Source organism: Neopsephotus bourkii, unplaced genomic scaffold (genome assembly GCF_033783945.1).
Source record: "Neopsephotus bourkii isolate Nb327-2 ecotype Australia unplaced genomic scaffold, CSIRO-AGI_Nbou_v1 NB_1542, whole genome shotgun sequence".
Lineage (NCBI taxonomy): Eukaryota > Metazoa > Chordata > Aves > Psittaciformes > Psittacidae > Neopsephotus > Neopsephotus bourkii.
The window spans coordinates 5,081,259-5,105,856 of NW_026902018.1; the positions used below are offsets into that span (position 1 = coordinate 5,081,259).

The 24,598-nt window shown below is 39.8% G+C and overlaps 1 protein-coding gene across 5 annotated transcripts in view; it reads right to left on the bottom strand.

Annotated features, from left to right (window-relative positions):
* CABIN1 (calcineurin binding protein 1) overlaps positions 1 to 24,598 on the bottom strand; it is a 107,917-nt gene that overhangs the window by 14,102 nt on the left and 69,217 nt on the right. For all 5 annotated transcript variants that reach the window (XM_061370723.1, XM_061370721.1, XM_061370722.1 and 2 more), the window contains 5 exons: positions 18,510 to 18,673; positions 16,521 to 16,617; positions 14,920 to 15,561; positions 14,413 to 14,487; positions 1,214 to 1,505 (listed from right to left, as the gene is read on the bottom strand). In XM_061370723.1, the coding sequence (XP_061226707.1) occupies positions 1,214 to 1,505; positions 14,413 to 14,487; positions 14,920 to 15,561; positions 16,521 to 16,617; positions 18,510 to 18,673 (1,270 nt within the window). The remainder of the gene's footprint in view (positions 1 to 1,213; positions 1,506 to 14,412; positions 14,488 to 14,919; positions 15,562 to 16,520; positions 16,618 to 18,509; positions 18,674 to 24,598) is intronic.

Consider the following 24,598-nt stretch of genomic DNA (forward strand, 5'->3'; position numbering starts at 1 on the left):
CAAAGCTGGGCACTATCCAGTCTGCCACTTTTCACCATATCTATTATATATATCGTTCATTCATAACTTTATCTGGGCTTCTATGGATTTGTCTATGACATTTTGTGAGTACTGTTAGGCCCCAAGCTTGCGAACAGATGGGAGTGAGCACAGGCAGCAGCAGACACCATTTCAGACAGTGTTCCTGCTAAGGTTGCAAGAAAGTACAAGCTATATAGCAGGTGTTCTGCCACCTTATCATGCACAGTGTCCTACAAATAAGCACAACCACCTCTTCTAGGTACCTAAGGCGAGTCCAAAATTGGGTCTAATCTTACTTCATTCCCCAAAGTGGATCAGTACTGCCCTGCACAGTGACTTTGGCTACTGCTAACAAGCCAGCCTGCCATGACAGCAGTAAGCAAAAAGAGCATTCTTATGTACTTCTTTCCTAATCTACACAAGCTGTATAGGACCAAGTACAAAACACAGGCCTAAACAAGCCACATGATTGTGCTACAGAACAACTAACACTTGTTCAGTTTCTTCAATCCTTCTCTGTAGTCTAACCTTGCATATCACCATACAAGGGCTATAAATAATATATTCCCAACATTCCAGTCCCACCAGATGCTTCTCTTCTCAAATGTGAAAATTAACAGTGATGAAACACTAACTTTATGAACCATGTAAAATATTGGAATTTTCGCAATGTTCTGTATCTCCACACACACATACAGGGCAGTGATAACTGTGCATCTAATTATGTTAACAGGGCACTTGCGAGTCAGATGCAGGCTGTCCACCAGTTTATTTCAATTGCAATCACTTCTAACATTTTTAATGATTTAAGGTATTTTAAAGAACCAGATTCTCACCTCTTCGAATGAAACAGAAATGGGGTATTTTTATGCTACTACAGACTAAAATCCTCTATTAAAAACCTAAAATTATTTTTTGGTTGCTATTCCATGATTTTGCATGCAAGTATGCAACCTCCATTACATATACAAGTATGTGACAGTGGTCACTTTTTTAATCAATCCTAGTAATTAAAACATGTATTATGTAAATGTGCCCAATTCAGGACCAAGACAAAAATCTCTGTAGCCTTTTGAGTGTGGTCTAGTGATCAGAAAAAAGGAGAGAATCAGAACTGAGGCACGGATGCACCATGTGGGCCATGGCAAACCCATTAGAGAGCACCAAAACATTCTGTCTCCCTGAGACTTACCACGTGCAAGATCACTTGTGCTGGGAGCAGTCTCTGCATTTTGACTCCGCAGATGCTCAGTGTCCCTGTGTGACTCCTGGGATGGAGGTACTGAAGATGCTGAGGAGGAGGAGGAAGAAGAGGAAGAGGCTGGTTTGGATTTGGAATGCAGATCATTCAGTCTCAGGAGATTTTCAGCAGTTGCAGTGTCTGGATTCACTGCGGTAGGATGCAGTGTGGTTGCTGTTACTGGGAAGAAGCTCTCTCTGTTCTCCTTTGTATGCTTTGGAGTTGTAGGTGCTTCTCCTGTGGCCTACACAAAACAAAAAAGGGCAGGCAGAGACAGTGAGAAAATACATGTCAGTAATTCTGCATATGCTACCTGCTTCAGTGACTGTGAGCCGTACAACTTTCCGTAGATAGAAAACACTGTCTCTAAAGTGAATATAAAATCAGTAACTATTATAAAGGAATATTTTGCCTTTATGGATTATTTTGCTGTTCTTTATCATCTATTTAGCAAAGCAGCACTTGAATATTTGCTCATATTCATATTGACAAACTCCCGACCTGAACAAACAGATCTGCAGTGCTTTAAGAGCATTTGCAAATTATTAGAAGACATAATTCTTAGTGAACGATGTCAGAAGAAATAGAGAAAGCAGAAAAATCTATTTGCTTGCAAAATAAGTGATCATCTTAACCTCAAGTCACAAATTCCCAGTAACTGCAGAACTGAATAACACTGGTGTCCGACTTGGAATAATGTTCTGGAAGATCTGTCGCCTTTGCAGAAGTAACAGTGGCACCAAAAGTGACATTCTGAAGCCAGAGCTAAGAATTTAATGCAGTATCATTGATTATACAGACAGAAGGTAGAAGGGGGACATAAATTCACCGAAGAAGGGAACAAAAGTACCCATAAATTGAGTATCTTCTCTGTATTTTTTATCAGCAATCAGATCTTCCTGCCTGTGAGGCCAGAGAACACATTTATTTAGTGCTCTTTATGGTCTTCATTCAATGAAGACTTACTGGACTGTAAAAGATACAGTTGAATGGAATCTTCAGCTATTTAACTCCTGTCTCATACCTCTACTGTGAAGAAAACCCCTTGTTTTAACCATAGTGCTAGAGTATGAGTGTTTGAAATAGGAAATACGAGTTCTGCTCTCAAATGTAAAACTAAATTGGGCCCTAATGGCCTAAATGACCAAAGATTTTTTACAATGCCAGAGGAGCCAGCAGAATTTCACTGAGAGAACAGAGTAAATCGCAGCTGGAGAAAACACACGCTTAAAATTCAAAGGTGGAAAACACACAAGTACAGCTTTTTTTAAATAATTGGTGGGATGTATTTTTGAAGTTCCTGAACTTGATTAATCAATCTGCAAAGAGCATTTGATTAAAACCTGCCAGATGCTATGTGCACACAAAAAATAAAATGTAGCAGCTATATTCACAACTATTACCACGTTAGAGCAAAAAGAAACGTCTATTCTGCCTCTGAAAGCAGGTTTCTGATGTTTAAACCATCAGTTCCAAAACTAAAGGTCTCAAGACTCACAAACGGGATCATGCAAACTTGAGGGAAAGCACAGAAGAAAGCCTTAAGCCAGAAGTGAGATCACTAGAGGAAATGTCTTCAGCTGTGATTTAGAGGGAAAACCCTTCACACCCAAGCACTTCATTAACTTACATAATACATTATGTAGAACCTGACATTTCCGTGCTTGTATTAAACCCAGGTTTGGGTTTTTTTCATCAGAAACACATGAAGGTACTACTAGTTAGGTACATACTTGTTAAAAATATAACTGCATCTCAAACTGTATTTCTATAAAAATACACAGCTATTTCCAGAGACAGAAGAAGGGCTCTTGGAAAGCAACTCAGCACATATTTGAATGGTACTCAGAAGAAAAATGATTAGTGAGAGGAGGACTACAGCAACACTCCTCCTCCTGGAAGGGACCTCTGCACGTCTGTAGTCCAATTTCTGCTCAAAGCAGAGCTGCCTTCAGTCAGATCAGCTTACTGAGGGCCCGTGTCCAGCGCAGTTCCAAATGTCACCAAGGATCGTGTCCTGGGTTCAGCTGTAGCAAACCACAACAGATGGAGATTCCACAACCTCTCTGCGCCCCTGTTATAGTGCTTTACCACTTTCACAGGGAACATTTTTTTCCTATCATTTCATCCAAATTTCTTTTGCTGCAACTTTAAATGGCGCTTCTCATCTGGTTTCTTCCTCCCCACTGAAGATGACAATTCCATACCCACACCCTCCAGTAGTCTCCTGTTCTCCAGGATGAAGAAACCCAGTTCTCTCTGACTTCACTGCCATAAAGGCACATTGCTGACCTGTGCTGACCTTCTTTGTCCATAGCTCCAAATCCTTTTTGGCAGAGTTGTTCCCCAGCCAGCTATGGTGCACAGGGATCACTCTGCCCGAGGCGCAGGATTGAACCTTCAGCTAGTTCTTCCAGTCTTACCCAAGTTCCAGCACACTGACCATGCCCTCCAAGCTGGTGTCACATAAAACTCACTAAGGGTTCACTCCATCCCATCCTGTGAAGCATCAGAGAGAATGATGCCTCAGTGTAAGTTTGAGGAATGCCACTGGGAACTGGCTGCCAGGTAGAACCCCAGTGGGTGGCCAACACGCGTTTAGCCAGGCAATGCAGGCAATGGACAAGCACTGAAATAAAGAAGGCCATCTTGCAAGTTGTATGTGATCAAGCACATAGAGAGAAAAGGTTGAGACTAAAGTTACCCCCTACTGGTATACACAGATGAAACCAAACTTCTATTTAATGTTTCTCAAAGTGAAGATGCTGTTCTAGGGAAAAGAAAAATTAGGTTTTATTTTGAACTGGTTCTTCCAGGTGAAGCTGTGGTTTGGGCAAATATTTTGGATTTTTTTTTTTTGCAGAGAACCAACCTGAAGAGAATAACATTTGCTCAAAAGAATGAAGCTGAAACTAACATGATGGTTCTGTCTCAGTAAAATCATGACTAAAAATTCTAATGCGTAGTCAAAAAGTGCAGCTTTACGCCAAAGAATGGCAACCAAAGATTTCCTTATTTATGGCTTTAAAGGAAACCTTCTACCTGTGATCGGGTGAAGGGTTGCCTAACACTTCTGTAAAGAGACAGGTTTTCAGCCCAATGAAACAGAGACCTTGAAAGGAGAAAAAAACCCCAACCCAAACCCCTCTCAATGACTTTCTCTTCTCAAACAAGGGGATGGAAGAAAAAATAGGAGAAACACCTGTCTTTAAAATAAGAGTCAAAGCATAAAAAATACCCCCACCCTTTGCTACTATATATTCTGTACCTCATACAGCCATAAAAAAAGGGATATAAACCTTCTTTATATGTTTTACTGGCCCCAGAAACTGAGGAGCATCCAAAAGCTGTAAGCAGAAAATTAAGACGAGCACCACAGTAAGGCACATGTTTTCTTTGAGAGATTTTAGTTTTAGTGTAGGGGCAAGAATTCCAGTTCAGGGCAAAGTCAGTAACTATACAACTCAAGACTTATGGGGCCACACTTCATCATCCTGCCTCCAGGAAAACACAGGGCTTTATAACACTGCATATGAGAAATAATCCCAGAAAAACTCATTACAGGAAGTCTTGGCTTTGCCAGAAGCACTTTATGTTCATCTATTTCTACTGCTGTACCAGTAGCAAGGCATAATAAAGATTATTTTCCTCAAAGATACAGTAGGGAACTGAGCAGCAGTGACAATAATCCTTTACCAGCATTTTATGTGGTTTCTCATTAGGAGAGGGGTTTTTTTTTTTAAGTTTCTATTTTGTTGTGGCACTAAGTCAAAATACTGCAATTCTCCTTCCCCCTCTTTAATTCACTGCACTGTGTTAAGTGTCTGTTACCACCACTATGTTTAAAAGATGGTGGCTCTATTACAAAGCAGCTTTAGTCACCAAGAGGAAAGGAATCTTTTCTTACACTGATGAGGATGCTACTTAGAGAACAAGTGCATATAACTGAAATAAGATGAAAACTCTTATCTGCCTTCTTATCTTTCATTGTGATTGCAGGTTCATCTAGTGAGGACTGGACTTCCTTCTTCATGCTTTAAAACACGACAAGGTACTGAAGATTATGCAGTGCTACTTCTGTTTTAACTACCATACTACCAAAGTGGATGGAACTAACATATAAGGCTTATTCATAACCAAATGACATGTCACAGAAGACAAGTAAAACAGTCCATTAGTTCCATAAATACCTGCTTTCCTATTTGATCTTCTTTAAAAAAACTTAGCAGAAATATTCTTCATTATGAAGTCTCTATAAAGCTAAAATTTAAATAAATAACTCGCATGCATGTCTGTTTGAATTGTGACTATATCTGACTTATGCAGGTGACAAGATCAGACTCCTTATTTGTTAGAACATCGACTATTTCTGTATACTCCTCAAAGAGTTCATTCAGCTTCTGGAGGCTATGGACAAACCCTTCCAATGGAAGCTGGGGGATGAAGTAGTAAGGAGGGGGGGACATTGAGAGTGATGCCATTTTTCTTCCCAAGTCACTGTTACGCATGACAGAGCCCTGCTTTCCTGGAGATGTCTGAACACCTGCCTGTCCATGGGAAGTGGTGAACCAATTCCTTGGTTTGCTTTGCTTGCACACACGGCTTTCACTTTACCTATTAAACTGTCTTTATCTCAACCCACGAATTTTCTCACTTTTAGCTTTCTGATTCTCTCCCCCATCCCACCAGGGGAAGTGAGTGAGTGGCTGTGTGGGGCTGAGCTGCTGGCTGAGGTTAAACCATGACATTACCATACTTACTGTTGCTTTCAAAACACAACAAACAAATCCTACAGGGACATTCTGACACCGCTCCTAGAACAGCTCACTGATCTGGGGCTGTGGGAAAAAGTAGCAATCAGGTGTTCCGCAGAAAGGGATAGCGATGGTCTTCCCAACACAAGTTTCCTGATGAAAGATGCTAGCAGTACACCTGTTACACAACTTATTCTTGGGTTTTTAATTTATTCCTGTGCCTCAGTTTGGCATTCTGTGGGACTGAAGTCAGAATGCACCTAACAAAAAGATGTGCCTTTTAAAAGAATACCAGCGCATCACCACAAAGCCTTGAAGCTGTCACACAAAGTGGCTGAACAACACAGTGGCCACTTGCCACAAGACTGGCCCTTCAACTTCTGTTCAATACAGCGTTTCAATTAAACTATGCCTATTCTTAGTTTTTCCCCAACCTCTCTGCAGCAATATTTGAAAAAAATCTCATTTGGAAGTTTTCTTCAAGGTACATTAGAACTAGCAGCAATATCCATGATCCCAATTCTAAAAAACCCTGTATTTACCAAGATTACAATTTTATTTCCTGAAATTACAGTTTTATATATAGAAAATAATTAAGGCTTAGATACATCTGATTGAACTGCACTTTAACCTAACAAAATCCTCCATTTACATAAACGCATGCAGGCGTGTAACATTCTACTCTACGCAAGCAGCTGTGTTCCAGCAATGCTCCATGCACAAAAACATCATTGGACCAAAAGAGATAAGACAGCAGGATGAAAACCACTGTCAGACAAAGTAAAAGATAAAAAGTGACTTTTCTTCCCTTCATGTTCACTTAATGATTGCTTTCTGCAGGAGACAGAAGGAGGAGAGCTGTTAATTATATCAAGAATACACCTCCAGGATAGAGTGAGAGGGGGATGCCATGGCAACTGGCAAATGCAACAGTGAACAAAATGGTCACCCTATGATAGGAGACCATGAAAGAGCTCATCCTTTTGTCCCCCCCCTACCCCCACCTCCTCCTTCCCCTCATTTCTTGTCATCTTTGCTGCATCAATAAAGCATACAGACAACTCAGGAAAAACAACTTTTTCTGTAAGCAGCCTCTGACGTCTTGATGTGCAGGAAGAAAAGACGAAAATTAGCAGCATGTGGGTGGAACAAAAAGGAGGGGAAAAAACACATGAGGTAGAAATAGAGCTGATTATTTTCTAATAATTTAATATTTTACTTAACTCCTCCCATCCCCAGGAAAGTGCCTTTGCAAAAGGCTTTTAGCAGTTTCTTGAAGAGAACAGCTTGGTGGTTTGTTTTTGTGTGGTTTGGTTGGGTTGGTTTATTTAAGTGGGATTAGAGACAAAACTGCTCTAGATATTCAAAGCAGTTCAAACAAGTCACTCAAGTTTTCTACTCAAAGAGTATGTCACTGCAGTGCTGACTGCATTCCACAGCACAAGGGGAAATACTCACTGAAGTGCCCTCTAGCTTCACCACAGAGACAATTTTTCCTGTTCCAAATAAAATGTCACAATCACTGCAAGGTCCAACACAGAGATTGTAACATCACTAACTGATGCTCCAGAACCAATCTGAGCACTTTTGAGGTTGTGTGTGGTTCCAGCTGCAGACCCCATACAGCAAACCAATCATCTATGGCATCATTCCTTAAATTTCTTCAGTATGAGGCTGTGGTTTAAGGCTTCAGGACATTTTAAGACTTTAAGACATCACCAATGCTGGGAACAATTAAACACCGATGAAAGGAGAAACAATACCTCAGTTACCTGTTTTGAAACTAGAGAAGGGCAAGGAAACAGCAGCACTAAAGCACTGCCTTTCCTCAACAAATACAGCTTTTATATTATAGAAGTAGCAAGCTTCATAAACTCAAGGATCCCGCCAGGAGCCTGAAAGGCACAGCTCATCTGCATAGCCTGGTTGTGCCTTTGTGTTTATAACATCATGTACTTGTGTTGATTCTGGTGGCAGCTTTTTGATGAAACATCACGTTTAGTTAGGATCCAGCACTGAAAGCTGCTGAAGAGTTTTGACATCAGATTTAGAAAGCGAAATGAGGAGAGCACTCGGAATTTGTCACCAGCCAGTGGGAGAAGGTGATAAAGGAGGTGCTACTTTGGAAGAGGTGAGTTCAAGCCAAGGGTGAAAGGGAGGATATGATCAGTCTGAATGGTGCAGGGAGAGCTTGAGGTTTGGCAGCTGGATCAGGAAAGGGTGGCTAAAAATTTCTCTCTCACTCTTCAGGGATGGAAGGGGTCCCAGAGCAAGGGTTTTTTTGGCTAATGCAGCAGTGAGTCTTAAATAACTCGGCAATGTTGAAATAGCCCCTTCTCATGACATTTAGATGATATACTATACTGTGAGGAGCCAATAGGAATTTCAGCTGCTACAACACTACCCATTATGAGGACTTTCTACATACAGTCCCATATTCTCAAGGGTCAACACACAGGACTAGAGACTTAATGGCATTCTGGAACTTTGCCCTTGAACACTCTTGTATTTTTAGAGATGTTAAGTCCAGCCCTGTTTATAATGTTGATGTCTGCAATGTTTTAAGCTATTTGTTCTATTCAGTTCTCAGGATTGGCAATCCACAATACATTCTAACACAACCACAAAGTTTTACCTGTCCTCTTTAAGCTACCTGTCATGACAGTTTCAATACTGGTGAAAGCTGTAATTTTAGTATTAATGCACACAAAACTAAGTCCTCAGTAATAAAAATACCTTTCTGAATTGCAAGTCAAGAAAAGACAGATGTGTTTCAGACTGAAGTATCTCCACATGCATTAATAGAATGTTCTGTGCACTATGAAGCTTCATCCTAGCTTGTGCTGCAGTAACTTTCTCAGGGTGACACGTCCTTAACAGTATCACAGACATCATCATTATGTATAAAATGAAGACTTTAATGTGACCAATTTTAGGCAGCCAGAGAAAAGGAGTATTAGAAATTCTCCAATTATCTAGCAGCCTCACAACTGCTTTCTGCCAGCACACCCCCTCCTTAGTCCTTAGGACTACAGATTTAAGTATAATGCCACATCAAGGTCAAACTAGTCTGCCTCTTAATCTTTCATTCTCCCTCAACAAGCTCTTGGTATTCCATTTCCAGGGGCCATTAATTTTGCATGAAAATCATAGTTGGCGAGACTAAAAATGTATCTTATAACTCAGAGCAATAGCCTGACTGCTTTCAGGATCTCTGCAGATCTTTTTGATAACATTCTCAGAAAATCGAAGAGAAGAATAAGCATCCTTCAAAATGATGCTTGACCACAAAGTGAATTATCTCTAGTATAACTTCAGTACTTAACTACTATTAACATAGTGACTATTACTGGATAGCAGTCACAGCCTATTAAATATGTATGTATCAAAAATGTGGCTCACATCTACGATGGAAAAGAACAGAAAGAGGAAGAATGACTTTCAGCCGCACCTATTATCCAGTCTGGTGTGTTGCACAACCATTCAAATACCTGGGCCAGTACAGAGGAATGTATACCATGGCAGAGGAAGAGCAGCCACCAAGGAAGCAGGCTTACTTCCAGCAGCAGTTCTCACTTGAAAATGCTGATTTAACTATGCTATGTTCTCATGCTATGACTCACTGTCAAGTCTTCTAGAGGTATTACTTTGAACAATGACAAAACAATTCTGAAAACTCCAACACCATCACAACTCATAAGTTCAACCTGAACTACTTACTTTCCTCCCTCAGTTACAAAAAGCCCATCAGATGAGATGAGCTACTGTTCTCCCACCTTTTCCAGCTGCAGGACTACTCATTCCATGACTTGAAATCCTAGCATAAGCAATTGCCTTTGAAGTCACAACCCCACTCATTACTGGTGGTCATACAGCCTTCTTTGGAAGCTGCTATATTCTGAACTAAATTTAAGTAGTCTCTGAAACTTCAGTCTCTTGCTTTTAAAAACAGTGCAATAGGCTGAAGGGTCAATAGGCTATACTAAAGAATGTGAATATTTGAGAAGATATTTTGTTAAACCCTCAGTCTACATTAGTTTAGTCATAAGATCAACTCAGTGACTTCAACAAGAGCAGTTATATCTGCAAGAAGCAGCACAACAAAATACTCTGAAGAGCTGATGATTATACTGCTGTAACAAATCAAATGGTATTTATTTTCAAAGTGTTCACTGGGCAATCTTCTGTATCACTGACAACTGATCAGACAATATTGCCCTTGTCCTCTTAACTCTGAGTATGCAGTCACCCTTCTAAACTCCACTCAAGCAACTCACATATATCAGCCAAGTTTCTTGCGGGGCTTTCTTGAAGGTTCAGGGTATGCAATTGCTATGGCAGCTTTTCCAGCAAGGTCATCAGTTACTCAGTCATGTGGCAAAGCGTGAGAATGGTGAACTTTTCTAAGTCACTTCTCCAGGTATTTAGTTGACTTTGTAGAAGAAGATGCTGGAGTCTCACTGGCTCAATACATGTCAACATTGCATCAGTCATGAGGACTACAGAGGACTTCTAAAATCAAGTGGAAGGGTCACAGTACTGCCAAACTATTAAAAAGATTAGATCTCATCACAAAAGCATGATAACCCACTTTGTCAAATTCTGTTTACTGACTGCCATACTGTTTCCTCCTTATGGCCTGAAGAGCCATATAAAAAATTCAATAGTTGTTAAATATTTAGGTTAAAAACTCTGACTGGCCTGGAAGGAAGTGGAAAAGCCATAATTCAAATAATTCCTCATTCTAGTAGCAAGTGAAAGCTTTCATAAAGAAACCATATACTTCCTGAACTGTAAAATAGAACAGCCAGCAGAAAAAGACATATATCAAGGTAGATTTTGTGTTCACTTGGGGTTTTTTGGTGTGTTTTTTTTGAACTGTCAGTTCCTTGGGATAAGTGACTTAAGAACCACAGGCCCTGTAAACCTACTCAAACTATCCAATAACAAAGCACTTCTCTGGGCTGCCACGCTCTATACATGACATCATTTGTTTACAGAAAGCAAATACTTGCCAATTTTAAATAAAACAGGACTCAGTCTGTGGAAAACAGACAGATGACTACAAGAGTGGCTATTGCTGTGTCTCCACACTAATTCATAGTGTTATAGTAGCAGTAGGGCAGCTTCACACAGCCTGCAAGATCCTGCTAGAAATGGACTAAAAGGAAACTGCAGCATGTAATAATCTCATTAGCTGGGAGTGCTTCCTTAAAGGGAATGTTTGCAAGCTTCAAAGTGCATCACATTAAGAGGTATGTTTTATTTCAAGTGATTTAACAGGAAATCTTGTCACTTCCAATGCAGTCAAATACTAGCTCATCTACAGTATCCACTTTCAAGGTTAGTTTCTGTGCAGGTTTTTCACCATTCTCATGTTTTGCCACATGCCTGAGTAACTGTTGACCTTGCTGGAAAAGCTGCCATAGCAATTGCATACCCTGAACTTTCAAGAAAGCCCATCAACGAACTTGGCTGATATATGTGAGTTGCTTGAGTGGGATTTAAAAAGGTGACTACATCCAAAAGCCAAACAGTAACATTACTTTTAAAAGAAGCTTATTAGCTAATTCCTTTGATTTTGAAGTCATAAATCACAGTGTGATAACACCTATTTTTTCCATGATAAACTAAAAAAAAAAACCAAAGAAAAACCAAACCACAACCCAAAAAACCCAACCTTAACATGCCAAGATTTATTAAAAAAAAAGAAATAAAATCTGAAATACCAGACTATGATTTTACTAGAATACCTGCCTTGACATTTCTGTTCATTTCTGTAGTTCAATGGAAAAAACATTACTGACTTCCTGAGGGGCAAAACTTGGAGAAAGTTACTTCCATGAAAAGCCAATGAAGAAACACTCTCTTTACTCTTACATCCTTTCCTCTTGCTCTGCCAGGAGATGCACCATACAAATGCACATTGTAACTAAACAGTACTGTTTGGTAACTTATATCAGTAACCGGAGACCTTCATGCACACTCCAGACTCAAGACCTTCCACACAGCACAGGAAAAAACCTAGGTTGGCATGCCTCCTGAGAACACATACCAACACCATTTCAAGAAGAAATATAGCGTGAAGGTGAAGTTGTCTAGGACAAATGCTGTATAACAGAGCCTGACTTGAGGGTAATCAGGGCATTGGAATAGGCTGCTCAGGGCAGTGGTAGAATGACCGTCCCTTGAAGTGTTCAACAACCGTGTAAATAAGGCCCTTAGTAACATGGTTTAGTGGTGGTTTTGCCAGTCCTTAAGTTAATGGTTGGACTTGATAATCTTAAAAAGTCTTTTCCAATCTAGTTTATTCTGTGATTCTCCTCTGCCCTCCTCAACAAGGCAATAATCACCAGTAAAACAATATCCACCAAAATGATATGAAAAGAAGTACCCATAGATTCAAGAGCATGAAAACACAAAGTTCAAGCTCCACTGGAAGGCATATATCTTAAGTGGAAACAAGAATAACATCTGGAACCTTTCACGAAAGACACAGAAAAACCTGCTTTTCCTGAAGTTGCAGAGTAGGCAGCACTAAACCTTGTTACAGTGGTTGACTTACAGCCTCAATTTTCTTCAGCTGCACTAGGCAGAAAACCTTGAAAGGAAGCACTCTTGACTCTATATAATACAGCAGGTTCACCTTGGAAGTTCTTCTGTCTATTAACCAGCATCTCTAACAGCTGTGCTTTAGTTCTGAAAAGCGTTTGTCATGTACATTAACACACTGAAGGGAGGACCAGGCAACGTGCATTATCTGAAGTTAGACTGAAAGATCTAAGGAACAGAGGCAGTGTTCTGGAGAGAGAAATCAGATTTGCTTCAGAAACCAGAAGAATTATCTGGAGGCTCCAGAAACACATTTATTTTGAAAAACAGGCAAGATAGGTATTCAAACCCTTTTCACATTAAGACAGCATTTAACTTGCTAACATCAGAGATGTACCTCCTTAAAAGCTTATGCTGTTGCAAAGCAGAGACAGGTGTATTTTACAGAAGAAAAGCCTCATCCAAATTTGGAGGATGATGAGAAATTCTGAAAAGCTTTTACTGTCCATCCTTCCATTTTTATGGACGTCCATGCCTGGCAAGGTGACTGAAAATCCAGCAATTCTCCCCCTCCCTGCAACCATAATCCTTTTTTATGGTAACTGGCAAGATGGAATGCATTGTGTGGATATCTCTAGACTAGTCAAAGGGTACACTTCTCCTTGTACACCTCTGCTAAGTAAAGCATATGACAGGCAGATGAAGTTACAGGAGATAACAGGAAGATGAAATAATAGAAGGAATACATGAGGGACAGAAGAGAGAACCTGCAGAAAACCAGAACAAATTTCTGCAGTTCACAAAACAAGTTTGTTCAAGACTTTCCTTAAAGAGCTCTACTTTAAATAAGTATGGAACATGATCCAATGTATACATACAGTTGTCTACCTTTCTTGTGCAGAAAACTTAGAGACACTTCCTGTTTTACAAACTTAAGCACAATACAGGCAAGCACTGGTGAAACACTCAAAGACAACAGGTTTATAAATTGCACTCAAACAGATTTTTTCAAGTACTTTTAGACAAATACTATTTTAATTACTTTTTGAGAGCTAGCAATCAATAACACAGGCTATGTTTTCATAGCATAAAACATGCACAAAGCCCCACGCAGTATTAAACCCCAGACTATTAACTAGGAACATAGATTTTCTTCAAAACATATTTTACCTTCCAGTCAAAAACTCCTTCCTTGTGTGCTGATGGCAAAAATCACAGACAGTACAAAATACTTTGGGGCTTTCAACCAGTGGCTTGCTGGCAAACTGAATGACCACTAAACATGTCATTCATCCAGTTTTCTTCTTGGCTTTCATTGCACATTAAGGACTGATAAACAGCCAACCCTTTACAGCTATTTAATTGTTTGCTGGATAACCCAGAAACTACAAACTAAAAAAACCACAAGTAATGGAAGAGTTAAAATCAGATTCTCAACCATTCAAGTTGAGAGAAAAGGTATTTGGGATCTCCAGATCAGAGTGCAATGTTAGCAAGGGAAAAGCTTATGAGGTTGCTAGCTCTTAGGGATCAGAGAGAAGTAATTACTATCTATGAAGTGACAAGGAATTATGTGGTCATTAAGAAGACTGTAGTGTGCCATAAATATTTCAATTTGAAGACTGACTGAGGTTTTCCCAAAAGCTTTTGGGCACACAAATTGCCCTTCAAGCCTGACATAAATAGGGATGAACTCCCTGCACTGATGTGGCCCAACTTGTCTTAGATGACAATACAAGGAAAGTAGGTATTTCCAATTGCTGCAAACACTCAGTGACAGACTTTATTGCACAGACTAAGTAATAAAAGCTCATTATAAGCAGACAGGGACTTCATAGAGCTTACCTGTTTCTGTGCTGATGCTCCCATATGCACCTGGCAAAACTTGACTGCCTGTTCAAGTGCTGCTTCTTCATCCACCTGAACACAGAATCACAACTAATTAAGTCATACGTAGCTCATCTATAAATTTAATTAAATTCACATAAAATGGGGATGTAGAGTATGGGAGTAAGGGCGAGAAGCAGCATTTCTATGGCAGAACAGTGATCTTAAGTTATTCAGGAACATATATTCAAAGATACACAAGTGTCTCAATTCAAATTAACATTTAGCAGGAACAAACTCCATGTAATCTGCATTGTAACTCTTAAATTATTTATATTTCAATTTAGGTCCAAAACATGGAGGGTCCTACGCCCCACCCCTCCCCAGCAGTGGTCTTGTCAAGAGAATGGTTCTTTGGGAGATACTTCTCTCCCCAGCTTTTTATACCACTTGGTTTAGCAATTACTGGTAATCTACAATCATGTTTGAGGTCACACAGAGAAATTACAATTAATGATACTTTACCTGTTTAATCAGCATGTACGTTTCAGACATGATCTTCTCAATTTTACCCAGGTCATAGGCCATAACTTTCTGACCTTGCTGCCACACTCTATACGCATCGAGCAGAAGTGTTTTTCCAGACTCCACATCCTCAAGTAATTTCCTCTTTCTGCTTGTTTTCTGCACAGGTTCTTCAGTAGGTACTGCTTGAACTATTCCTTTAGCTGCCTGCTGCTGATGTTTTGAGCTAATACTTAGCTCTTCCAAAGAAAGTTCTGGAGTCCGGCTCTCTGAAGCTCTCTCCTTGGAGTTCCTGCCAGACTGAAGACGTTCTGGCTCACTGCGTTTACATGAAGAATCAATTTTTTCAGGGTCCTTGGAATATCCATCAAGATCCATAGGCTCAACTGAACCAGGGCCAGGGAGCTCTTTAATTTCCTTGTCATTCTTGTCCTCTTGTTCCAGTATGTCCATGGCATTGGGAATTTGTCCCTGGGTCACCTCCTTTACTCCATTTTCAGTACTATGTACTACTCCATCCGATAAAATTGGCTTTTTGGGAAGAACCTCTTTCCCCTCTTCAGCACTAGTTTTATTAGAGACGTCTGTTGTCATCCTTCCTGAAGCAAGGTTAGAAGACTTGGAACTCTGATCTTCTGAAACCTTAATAAAAGAGACCATTCTTCTCTGTTATGAATGAAATCAGAAAGCATTTGAGCACAGCTATGACTACCATGAAAACTGACAGCAAGTACCTTTACATTACAGCTTCTGCTGAAGAAATGCATTTATTCTATGTTCACTCTTGTTTGCTCCCGAATATTAATTAATCCATGCCCCAAGTCTTACAATTATAGCATTTTATTCAGTAAAAACACCACAGAGAAATCAACAGCACAGGCTGAACCAAAGCTGAAATGTTCCCCCCCATCCCCCCCCAAACTACTTCAGTCTATACTATGTGACCCAACTAAATGAAATGCAAGGTTTTAATAGCTTTAAATTTTCTTGTAATACACTGAAAGCAAAACTGAATGTGTTCCTTTTGGCAGCTGCAAATTAACCTCAAATTTAAGAATCTTCCCCTTGGTTGCTCTTACATAACCTTCTTGTTAGCAGGTCAAGAAGTATGTTAACCTCTGCTGGAGTATTTTAATTTCTGCACTTTTTCTTTGGTGATGGTCCAAAGGTAGAAAACCTCACTAAATTACAATTACATGTAATAGAAGATGTGGTGCTGTCAAGAACCAGTACATAATGTCTAGGTGTGTGGTTTTAGTTTGCAAGAGGAATATCAGTTCATTTGAAAAGGAAATTTCCAATAGACCCCACCTGTAAATGTAGCTGGTTTTACACTCCACGAAGCTACCATCATTTGAAATATTAGGGACAGTCAAACCAAACTTAGTGTAACTGGTACTCAACAACTGTTATTTGTTACTGGATTTCAAAAACAGAAGGCAACAATGTTGGAAAGAAGTTTAATATGTAGTTGCATATAAACAAAAAGTATTAGAAATAAGTGATAATAATGCAGCACTTCAGTCTCAGGAGATCTAAGATCAGCAAACTAAACCTAGAAAAATCTAATTACTAAATCAAGGACCATTGAACACATTTACCTGTGTCAGATCGTTGAGAATGTCCTCCAACACTTTCACTGTAAGCACAAAGGCTTGTTGGGCCAAAACTTGGCGATCTGCATCACGCAAGTACTTCCTGTGCCACAGTAAGGTAACAGAAATTAAGCTACCTGCCCAAAGCTTATAGAAGCTTTAAAAGCAAGAACCAGGACACTGGAAAGAAAACAAACCCCCCCAACAAACAAACCAACCCCCCAGAAAACTGAACACAACAATTTTAAAGCAAGTTACATGAAAGCAAACACCATGAATGGTTGCATATTGAAATCTAACACTTCAGCTACGTTTCCCTCCACTTCTCCCCTCAGCATAACCATCAAAGATGACATGCATGAAGCAAAAGACAGCAAGATCTACAAACAGAGGGAAGGGGAAAGGATAAAAAACCTCAACAAACCAAACCCAGAGCAAAACAGACAACCAGAATTACAGTTTTCTTACATCAACCGTTCTGTGACCCTCAAACACCAGCTTTTTAATCAAACTTCTTCTTGAAAAGGCTCATCAGTCACACAAAGCTATCTTGACCTGATGGGATTTTCATGTTCTGGACACTAATACCTTTTTTCTTATTTAGTATTATTTAAAAAATATAAAAATTGTATGTGTAACACTTACTTATTCTACAGCTTCGTTTAATTTACAAGAGCACTGTAACTTCAGTGTATTCTGACAAAACGCTTTAGTCCACTTTCAAGGAAAACATTTCCAGCCATCAATCCCGCCTACCTGAGTTTGAGGAAAACTGGATTTCTATTTCGGAATTAGCTGCTTTTACTGAGAGGGCTAAAAATCAAGTAAATTTTGAAGGGTACTATTTCAGTCAAAAAGCCAACATTTTTAATACACATTTTCTCTCTACAGTATTACATTAAACTGATAATTAAAATTTTATGGCTTGCTTTTCAGACAAAAGACACAAAGCCCTGACTCCTCACTAGTCCAGCAATAACTACAGTTCAGCTAAAAACTCCCTGTTTTTAAAAACAGGGCTGTTACGGGCATATACCAGACACACCCAGAATGTTTGCATTTGTAAGTTCACCATCGCTGGCACTGGCCAATCTAACATGTCAAATTACTTGTTTGTTAAATTCAGTCTAGACTTACAAATAACATAATATTTTTAGTACAACTATGGGCTTGCTTAGGACAGAATTTAAACCTTCTATGGTTCAGTACTTCAGATATGCTAAAAGTCGAAGTATTTTTGGCTTCAAGTTTGCTGAACATGTGGTGACATTCCCAGACATACTACAACCTATGCAAATTCACATGCCCTCACACTCAAAAACACATGAAGAAACCTTCAATGTCTCCAACTTATTGCCATCAATCATCCAGTTCAACTTCCTTAGCATTTGCCAGAGATTGATTTCAACATTTCCCACTTGGCAAGCTACCAGAATTATACCTCAATTGCTTCAATGTTTTCCTTAGATGTTTATTTTGGTCTTTCAACTGATATGAATCTGTATATAGCTCACATTGAATGTCTTCTTTTTTCTTAAATAAGGTTAATGCAATTAAAATTAGATCACCCATGAATAGGATAAGCTTTTTAAATAGCATCAGCTGCCAACAGGCACATAACCATTGTTCAGGTTGTCAAGGATTACAGGAAGGCAGGATGCCTGTGCCGTGACCTCCCTCACTGGACATAGCTCTTATGCAAGAGGCCAGCAGAAGGGTGCAGAAGTCATGATGCTCTGTTCCACCAGTGAATCCCTCCACATGACAGAAAGGCTCTGCAAGTCTATCAAGGCAGCTCTATGGCTGCTCTGAGTTTCAAGAGAAATTCTAGATTCTATTATGGAATCATAATCCTGAGAAAAATTAACTATCATTCCTTTATATTCCTGAGGAGTCTGTCTAAAGACTTTTCCTCAACTAAATAAAATAGTTACACAGTGAACAAAATATATTCAAAGCTTCACAAAGTGATGGATTAAAATAAATAGACCATACTTTCCCTGATCAGGGGTCCTCTGTAGCATAGATGAGACTTTCAGCAAGGTGTTGTAATCCTTTAGCTGTGACAGTACATTTAGCAGTAAGACAATAGAGCGGTTCATATGCGATGCAAAACTGCCCGGGCGGTCGATCTCATCCACGGGGATGCGCCAGATTCCCTGCAGAGAAAGAAAACGAGGAAACCTCTGAAGAGGGATACAACCAAAAAGGACAGAAGGATCCAACTGAAATCTTCAGATATGGGTGGGAGTCCGCAGGATACTGAATTTCACTGAGGGTCAGGGAAATAATGGACAGACAAATGCTGTGGTCCTTCAGGCAGGGAGATCTGAGTCAACTGCTTCCTGCCAGCAGCAAAAGAGGGAGGCTTGCAGAAGCCACAGCACACCTTCTAAATATGCTTCTGAAATACTCCCAGAATAAAAGCAAGCAAAGCCTAAATTATATTGTGCATTCTTCTTACATGTCCGTGAATATGCCTTCCTAAGCTAAAGATCAACTACTATAAAAAACAAGTAGTAACTTAAAATAAGTTTTCCCGGCCTGAAAGCTGCTTTTCTTGTGCAGCCACAGCAAGTTTCTATCTTCAAATCATCTGTTACTAAATGTCTCAGGAACTTGGTTACTGCCTTGGTATCGTCAGTGTTCACCACGGCACTAACCAGTCTGATAGAAGGAATCGGATTCTTCAGCAGTATCCATTTCCCAGTGGCAGATTCAAATACTTGTGCATACATCCTGACCCTTCTAATTCAATTTCTGGGACAAGGGAATCTTTGGGGAACAAGGCTGGAGTCTGATAAAAATCATAATTTCATTATGGTTAGTCAGCTCCATTTCTGCCATTTCTAGTAAGTCAAAGAAGGAAAAATGCAACGCCTCCTATACCCAACTACCAATTATGACCATTCACAAAAGCTGCTGTTACATCAGTGCAAACCCCTCCCTTGTGCTTTATTCAGCCCTGAAGCTTTTCCTATAGCAGCTCTTTAAGATTAAAATCCTCTGGTTGTGTAAACCATTTTGTGACAATGCAGGAAAGAATAGTCTCAATGATAGGAGACCTGCCTGAAAATCAGTTTTGCTTTCCAAACCTGTTCAGAAAGCAGGATATACAAATATTTACTCTTGTATCCTTGTTTAAAGGTCTTGCTTTGACATTTTTAGCTTTGCTTTCAGTATGAGCAAAAGACTTCAGAACTTAATGCAAAGTGGAAGCAAAGAAAATGATTACTGCAATCATAGATGACATCTGACCACAAAAGAAGCAGATGCATAACCGACTTGTCTACAACAGGCCCTCCCCCTGCATGTGTTCAGAGAATCAGAGAATCTGCAGTTCTACTCATAGGATATATAGGAATCTAGGAAAAACAACAAATATCAGTGTTTTTAAATAGAAAACAATAACTTCAACTAGATATAATGCACAGCCTGTCCTGTCAAATTTCCTTACTCTTGCTTTTCGTCATGCTCCCTACTTTTACACCCTGATGGTCACAGACAAAGCCATTTTTCCTCTTTGCTCCCTCTATCTCTCTTTCAAACCTTTTTTGTAGCTTTCCTTTCCCAGGAAGTACCTATACCCCCACCATGACTGACCCCTGAGGCACAACCGTTGCTTCCTCCTATCCCCAACTACCAACCTCCACAAGTACCTTTTGTGGCTTGGTGGTGAAGATTTTATCTGCTCGTGTAGCTCAGCAGCTCTCAAGCAGGTACAGATCTTGTAGGTAACAGCTCCGTAAGGCAGCATATACTTCATTTAAAAAGAGAAACTTTTTCTTCCCCCAACCTATACAATGACTTTCCCTTCAGGCCCCAGATAAAACACATTCTGGAGCTGATATTTTTTGCTTCTCTGCACGTACATAAACTGGGTTTCTGCCAAATCCTAAAACAACTGAATGCCTCATCGTGGCACCACATTGCAACAACCTACTTAGCCAATTTGAGGATACAAAACAATTTATGGTCAACTCAGATACACTGTGTAGGAATGGAAGACAGCCAACATGTAAGTTCCTGGTCTTTTTCAGCATTATCTCATCCTTCATTTGAATTAGGCAGATCATTGAAGGGAGCCTTCAGTTACTTTATCTGGAACCAGCTGAAACAATTCTGCGCTCTCACATGTCCCATGTATACCTTGTACTACTACTCCAGAGATTACAATAATGCAGTAAAACCATTTGCAATGACAGATTCTGCTAACTGCACCTACAAAGCTGTGAAAGTGACCAAGTCCATCTGATAAAGGCTAAGGTGCATATTATGAGAAATGCTGCTCTTCCGCAGTTCTAAAACAGGGCACGTTGGAAGAGCTTAAATTAAAACCCACATTAAGGGCATTTAAGTTTAATTATTAAGTTTTACCTTAATAAAGGTTTGATTTTGTAAGGGAAGTCACTGTGTTTTGATGTGTTGACTTGCAATAAGTAAGATTACTGTTCTGTTACATACCAGCCTGTTTCACATGCAGCCTCAAGCCAAAAGCAGAGAGAAACCTGCCATTAGGAGTCAGATGGCAGAATCTTCATTCCACCCACTGTGATTTTATTAAGCAATATACAAAACACTGATGTTAAAATGAGTTTATCAGAATTTGAGTGATACTGAATTCAAGACTTCAAGTTGATTCAGAGACTAAAGAACAGTCTCATTTAAACTGCTCCCAAGGAGAAGTTTAACTACACCCATCAGGCATTAGTTTTTCCTTCCTAAGTATCAATAACCTTCAATAAGAATATTTCTGAATTCAGATCATACACTGCAACCTTTTTAAAAAGCTGAATGTTAGGGTTTGGGTTTTTTTGTTTTGTTTTTAACAGAACTTAAGAAAACCAGAAATGCAAAGCTTGTAATGAAATAACTGAGCAGGATACTGGAAAAAGTTACTCAGTTTGACTAAAATTAAAGTTTTCAGATGATCACTTGAAAACTCAGATTTGTTAGCAAGCCCCTCTTTGCCAGTACACACGGAGAGGAGCGCAGGTCCTTGTGAAAAACATCTGCAGTTCTTTGAAAGGTTTTGTTACTGATTATCCCCACTCAGGACACTCGACAAAATGTCTTTGGCTCTGGCCACGAGAAGGATTTTATATCCAACACACTGCTCCTGTCTGCTGGCCACCATTCCCACAGCTGAAAGGTTCCTCCCTCTGCAACAGCCAGCAAAGCTGTTTACATGAAACTAGGAGTGAGGCACTTCCAAAAACTCCAAAATGCCTCGCAAGATCCAAAACATCAAGCTGCTCTCCATGCCTTTCTAGCTAAACACAGCCTGTGCGAGCTGGGGTTGGGGGAAGCCAGCCTGACACACACTGCTGGAAGAAAGAATAAATCTGGAGCACATGCAAATTCTGCAGCTAACTCCTGATTTTTACAATAAATATGAAACTGGACAATGAAGTCAGCCAACCATAATCCTGGTGACACTTTTAATTACCTTTTTTCAGCTTAAAACTTGCTGCACAACCTCTCCTTGAAGAAAAATTGAAGACCTGAGGAGGAGGTGAGGGAAAGAGGACCATACTACGCTGTGTTTTGTGAGCACAAGCTACAGTATTAGTGCATACTTTCTAGTTCAGCCACTGAAAATAGAAAGGAAGGAAGTACTTATTATTCCTCCTTGCTGCTTACTCCAGAACTTTACGGGAGGGGATTCCCTGGGGTTTAGGAATGCCTCTCTGAGGAGGAAAGGCTGACAGTTCTCAGCAAAACCCAAACTTCTCTGGGGATGGCTGCTGCTGATGCTGCAGAGCTCCAGAGTAAGCCATTTTCTAAGCAGAGATCAAACCCTACCGAGTGCTCCATGGTTTCTCTTCTTCGCGAAATGGAGAAATGCTAGTCCCCCTTCAGATGATCCAATTCACATACAACAAGCAAACACATAAAAAGACTACTGCTACAAATACGGACCTCCACTTACTTACAATTCAATTCTCTCCTTTTTTCCAAGGGGTCCCAGAAGTGCAAGTTACACCACATAGAACAAACTCAATTCCATTGCTGCCTTCAAGCAACCAAAGCAAACCCACATTTCTTCATTTGCTGGTCTCAGTTATGTCCTACTAAGAGCTCTTATAAAACACAAATTTAATATAAATATTATTTTAACATTGTCAGGGAACATGACAAAACTGACAAACCAACTAATGAAGTTGTGCAGGGAAACCACCGATTAATAATGCAACAACCTACACAGTATTCTGGAATCAGACATTGAACTAAGCATGATCTCATAATCCCTGGAAAGCTCACACCTTGCTAAACCCTTTTTTGTTTAAGCCTGTTTTAATACAGGGTTACACACAACATACTGAAGCACTTGTAGTTTGCCTTGTGTCCTCTCTTCTCAGTTACCTTAGGTCAACATACTATTTTGCACTGGGGGCCTGAAAAGGAAATTAATATGGTTCAAGCTGAACAGTTTCAGCACACACGAGCTGAAACCCCACCCTTTCCAGCTAAGAAAGGATAACACAGAACCTTGAATACCCCTACTCCTCTGTGTGAGCATTGCTCTAGTTAGGTTCAAGCCGGTAGGCATGTCCTTGCTTAACTCGTGGCTTCCTGCTAGTTTGCGTGTAACCATCAAAACTGCTGCTCCTTCCTCCATCTAGTAAATTACTAAACCACTTTTTCTCATCCAATCTTAAAGTGCTCCCATATCTCTTAGTATTTTACTCTGTCACCCGTTTTTGGCTTTTCTTCTTTTCTACAGACAATCCTGTTATTTTTCTTTCTCTATTCCTCATTTCATCCTTACTGCCTTTCAGTATGCAGTGGAACAATTCCACCTTTGTGAACAGGAATGTGAGTGAGCACAAAAGCATTAAGAAATGAAAGCACCCATATTCCAAATAGCAAAATTATTAGCTGTAGGGATTTGTGTTATCAAGGAAAAAAAAAGGCAGCCCCTACTTTTTGTGAGTAACTTAGCCAATTACAGAAAAATCTTATGAACTTTTCCAGAGCATTTAAGCAGCACTCCTCTTGCCTGCTGTTAGTCTTGTTCACATACTCCAGTGGCAGAATGTAAAACAATGGTGTGATAATAACTATATGATATTTTATCAGCCTGGAAAAGGAAACAGAAATAAGGCAAAGCTGCAGCAACTTCCTTTCAGTAAGTCAGAATCAAGCAGGATTACAATGCCTGGTCTGCAAGGTAAATGTTCTTTTTTCTTCTTCTTTTTTTAAATACACTTGGAAGCGAATAAAGAGCATGTGTGCTTTCTGGAAAAACTGTGGAATTCTGCAACATTATTTAAGCAAGAGAGCAGCATGAAAAATGCTGACAAATGAAAATGCTCTACATGCTCCCATTATCATATGTTGCTAAAGAAACATAATGGGCCATTTTCACCTCGTTTGTCTCATTCAAAATACAACATATTTTCAGAGTCTTAATTTTCAGATTTTTTAATTTCTAGAACAATCATTTTACAGTTGACTTGGCACAGGATTGGTCTTAACCCTATGAAAAGAACACACAAGCCATACCCTCTTGGGGAGATTATTATGTGGGAGCATGAGTCAGGTAGACACACAAGAGGCAAGGAAAGGGAGTCATTTCCTTGCTGCATAAGCAATTACATAAGGCCAGAAATGCCTTGTTAAGATGATGAGTTACAAGTTCAGGTGGAATTAGTGAAACAGAAACTGAGGTCTACAGACATCATTTGCAGAACACTGGGTTTGGACATTTGCCAGGCTGAATCTGGAGGGTTTTGTTCACTGGGTTAGGAGGCTTGAAGAGTTTTTACTCAGATGGTTCCCACGTACCATGTGATTTCACAACAATGTCAACAAAAGTCACATCGTCTCTTTTTAAAGGGAAATAGCTAAATAGGCAATAAAATAAATAAATAAAAAGCAGTAAAGAATCCATTCTACTCCATGGCTTCAAAGGAAAGAAAGAGAAGAAAAGTGAGGAGAGACAGGCATTCTCTTAAAACGTGGTTTTAAGGTGCCATCCTGCTCAAGCAATGACACAGTTCCATTGCCTCTGGAGCTTGTGATATATGCCTCAGGCAGGCATTATCCGCTTGAAAAAAACAGGAAACACAAGGAGGTGT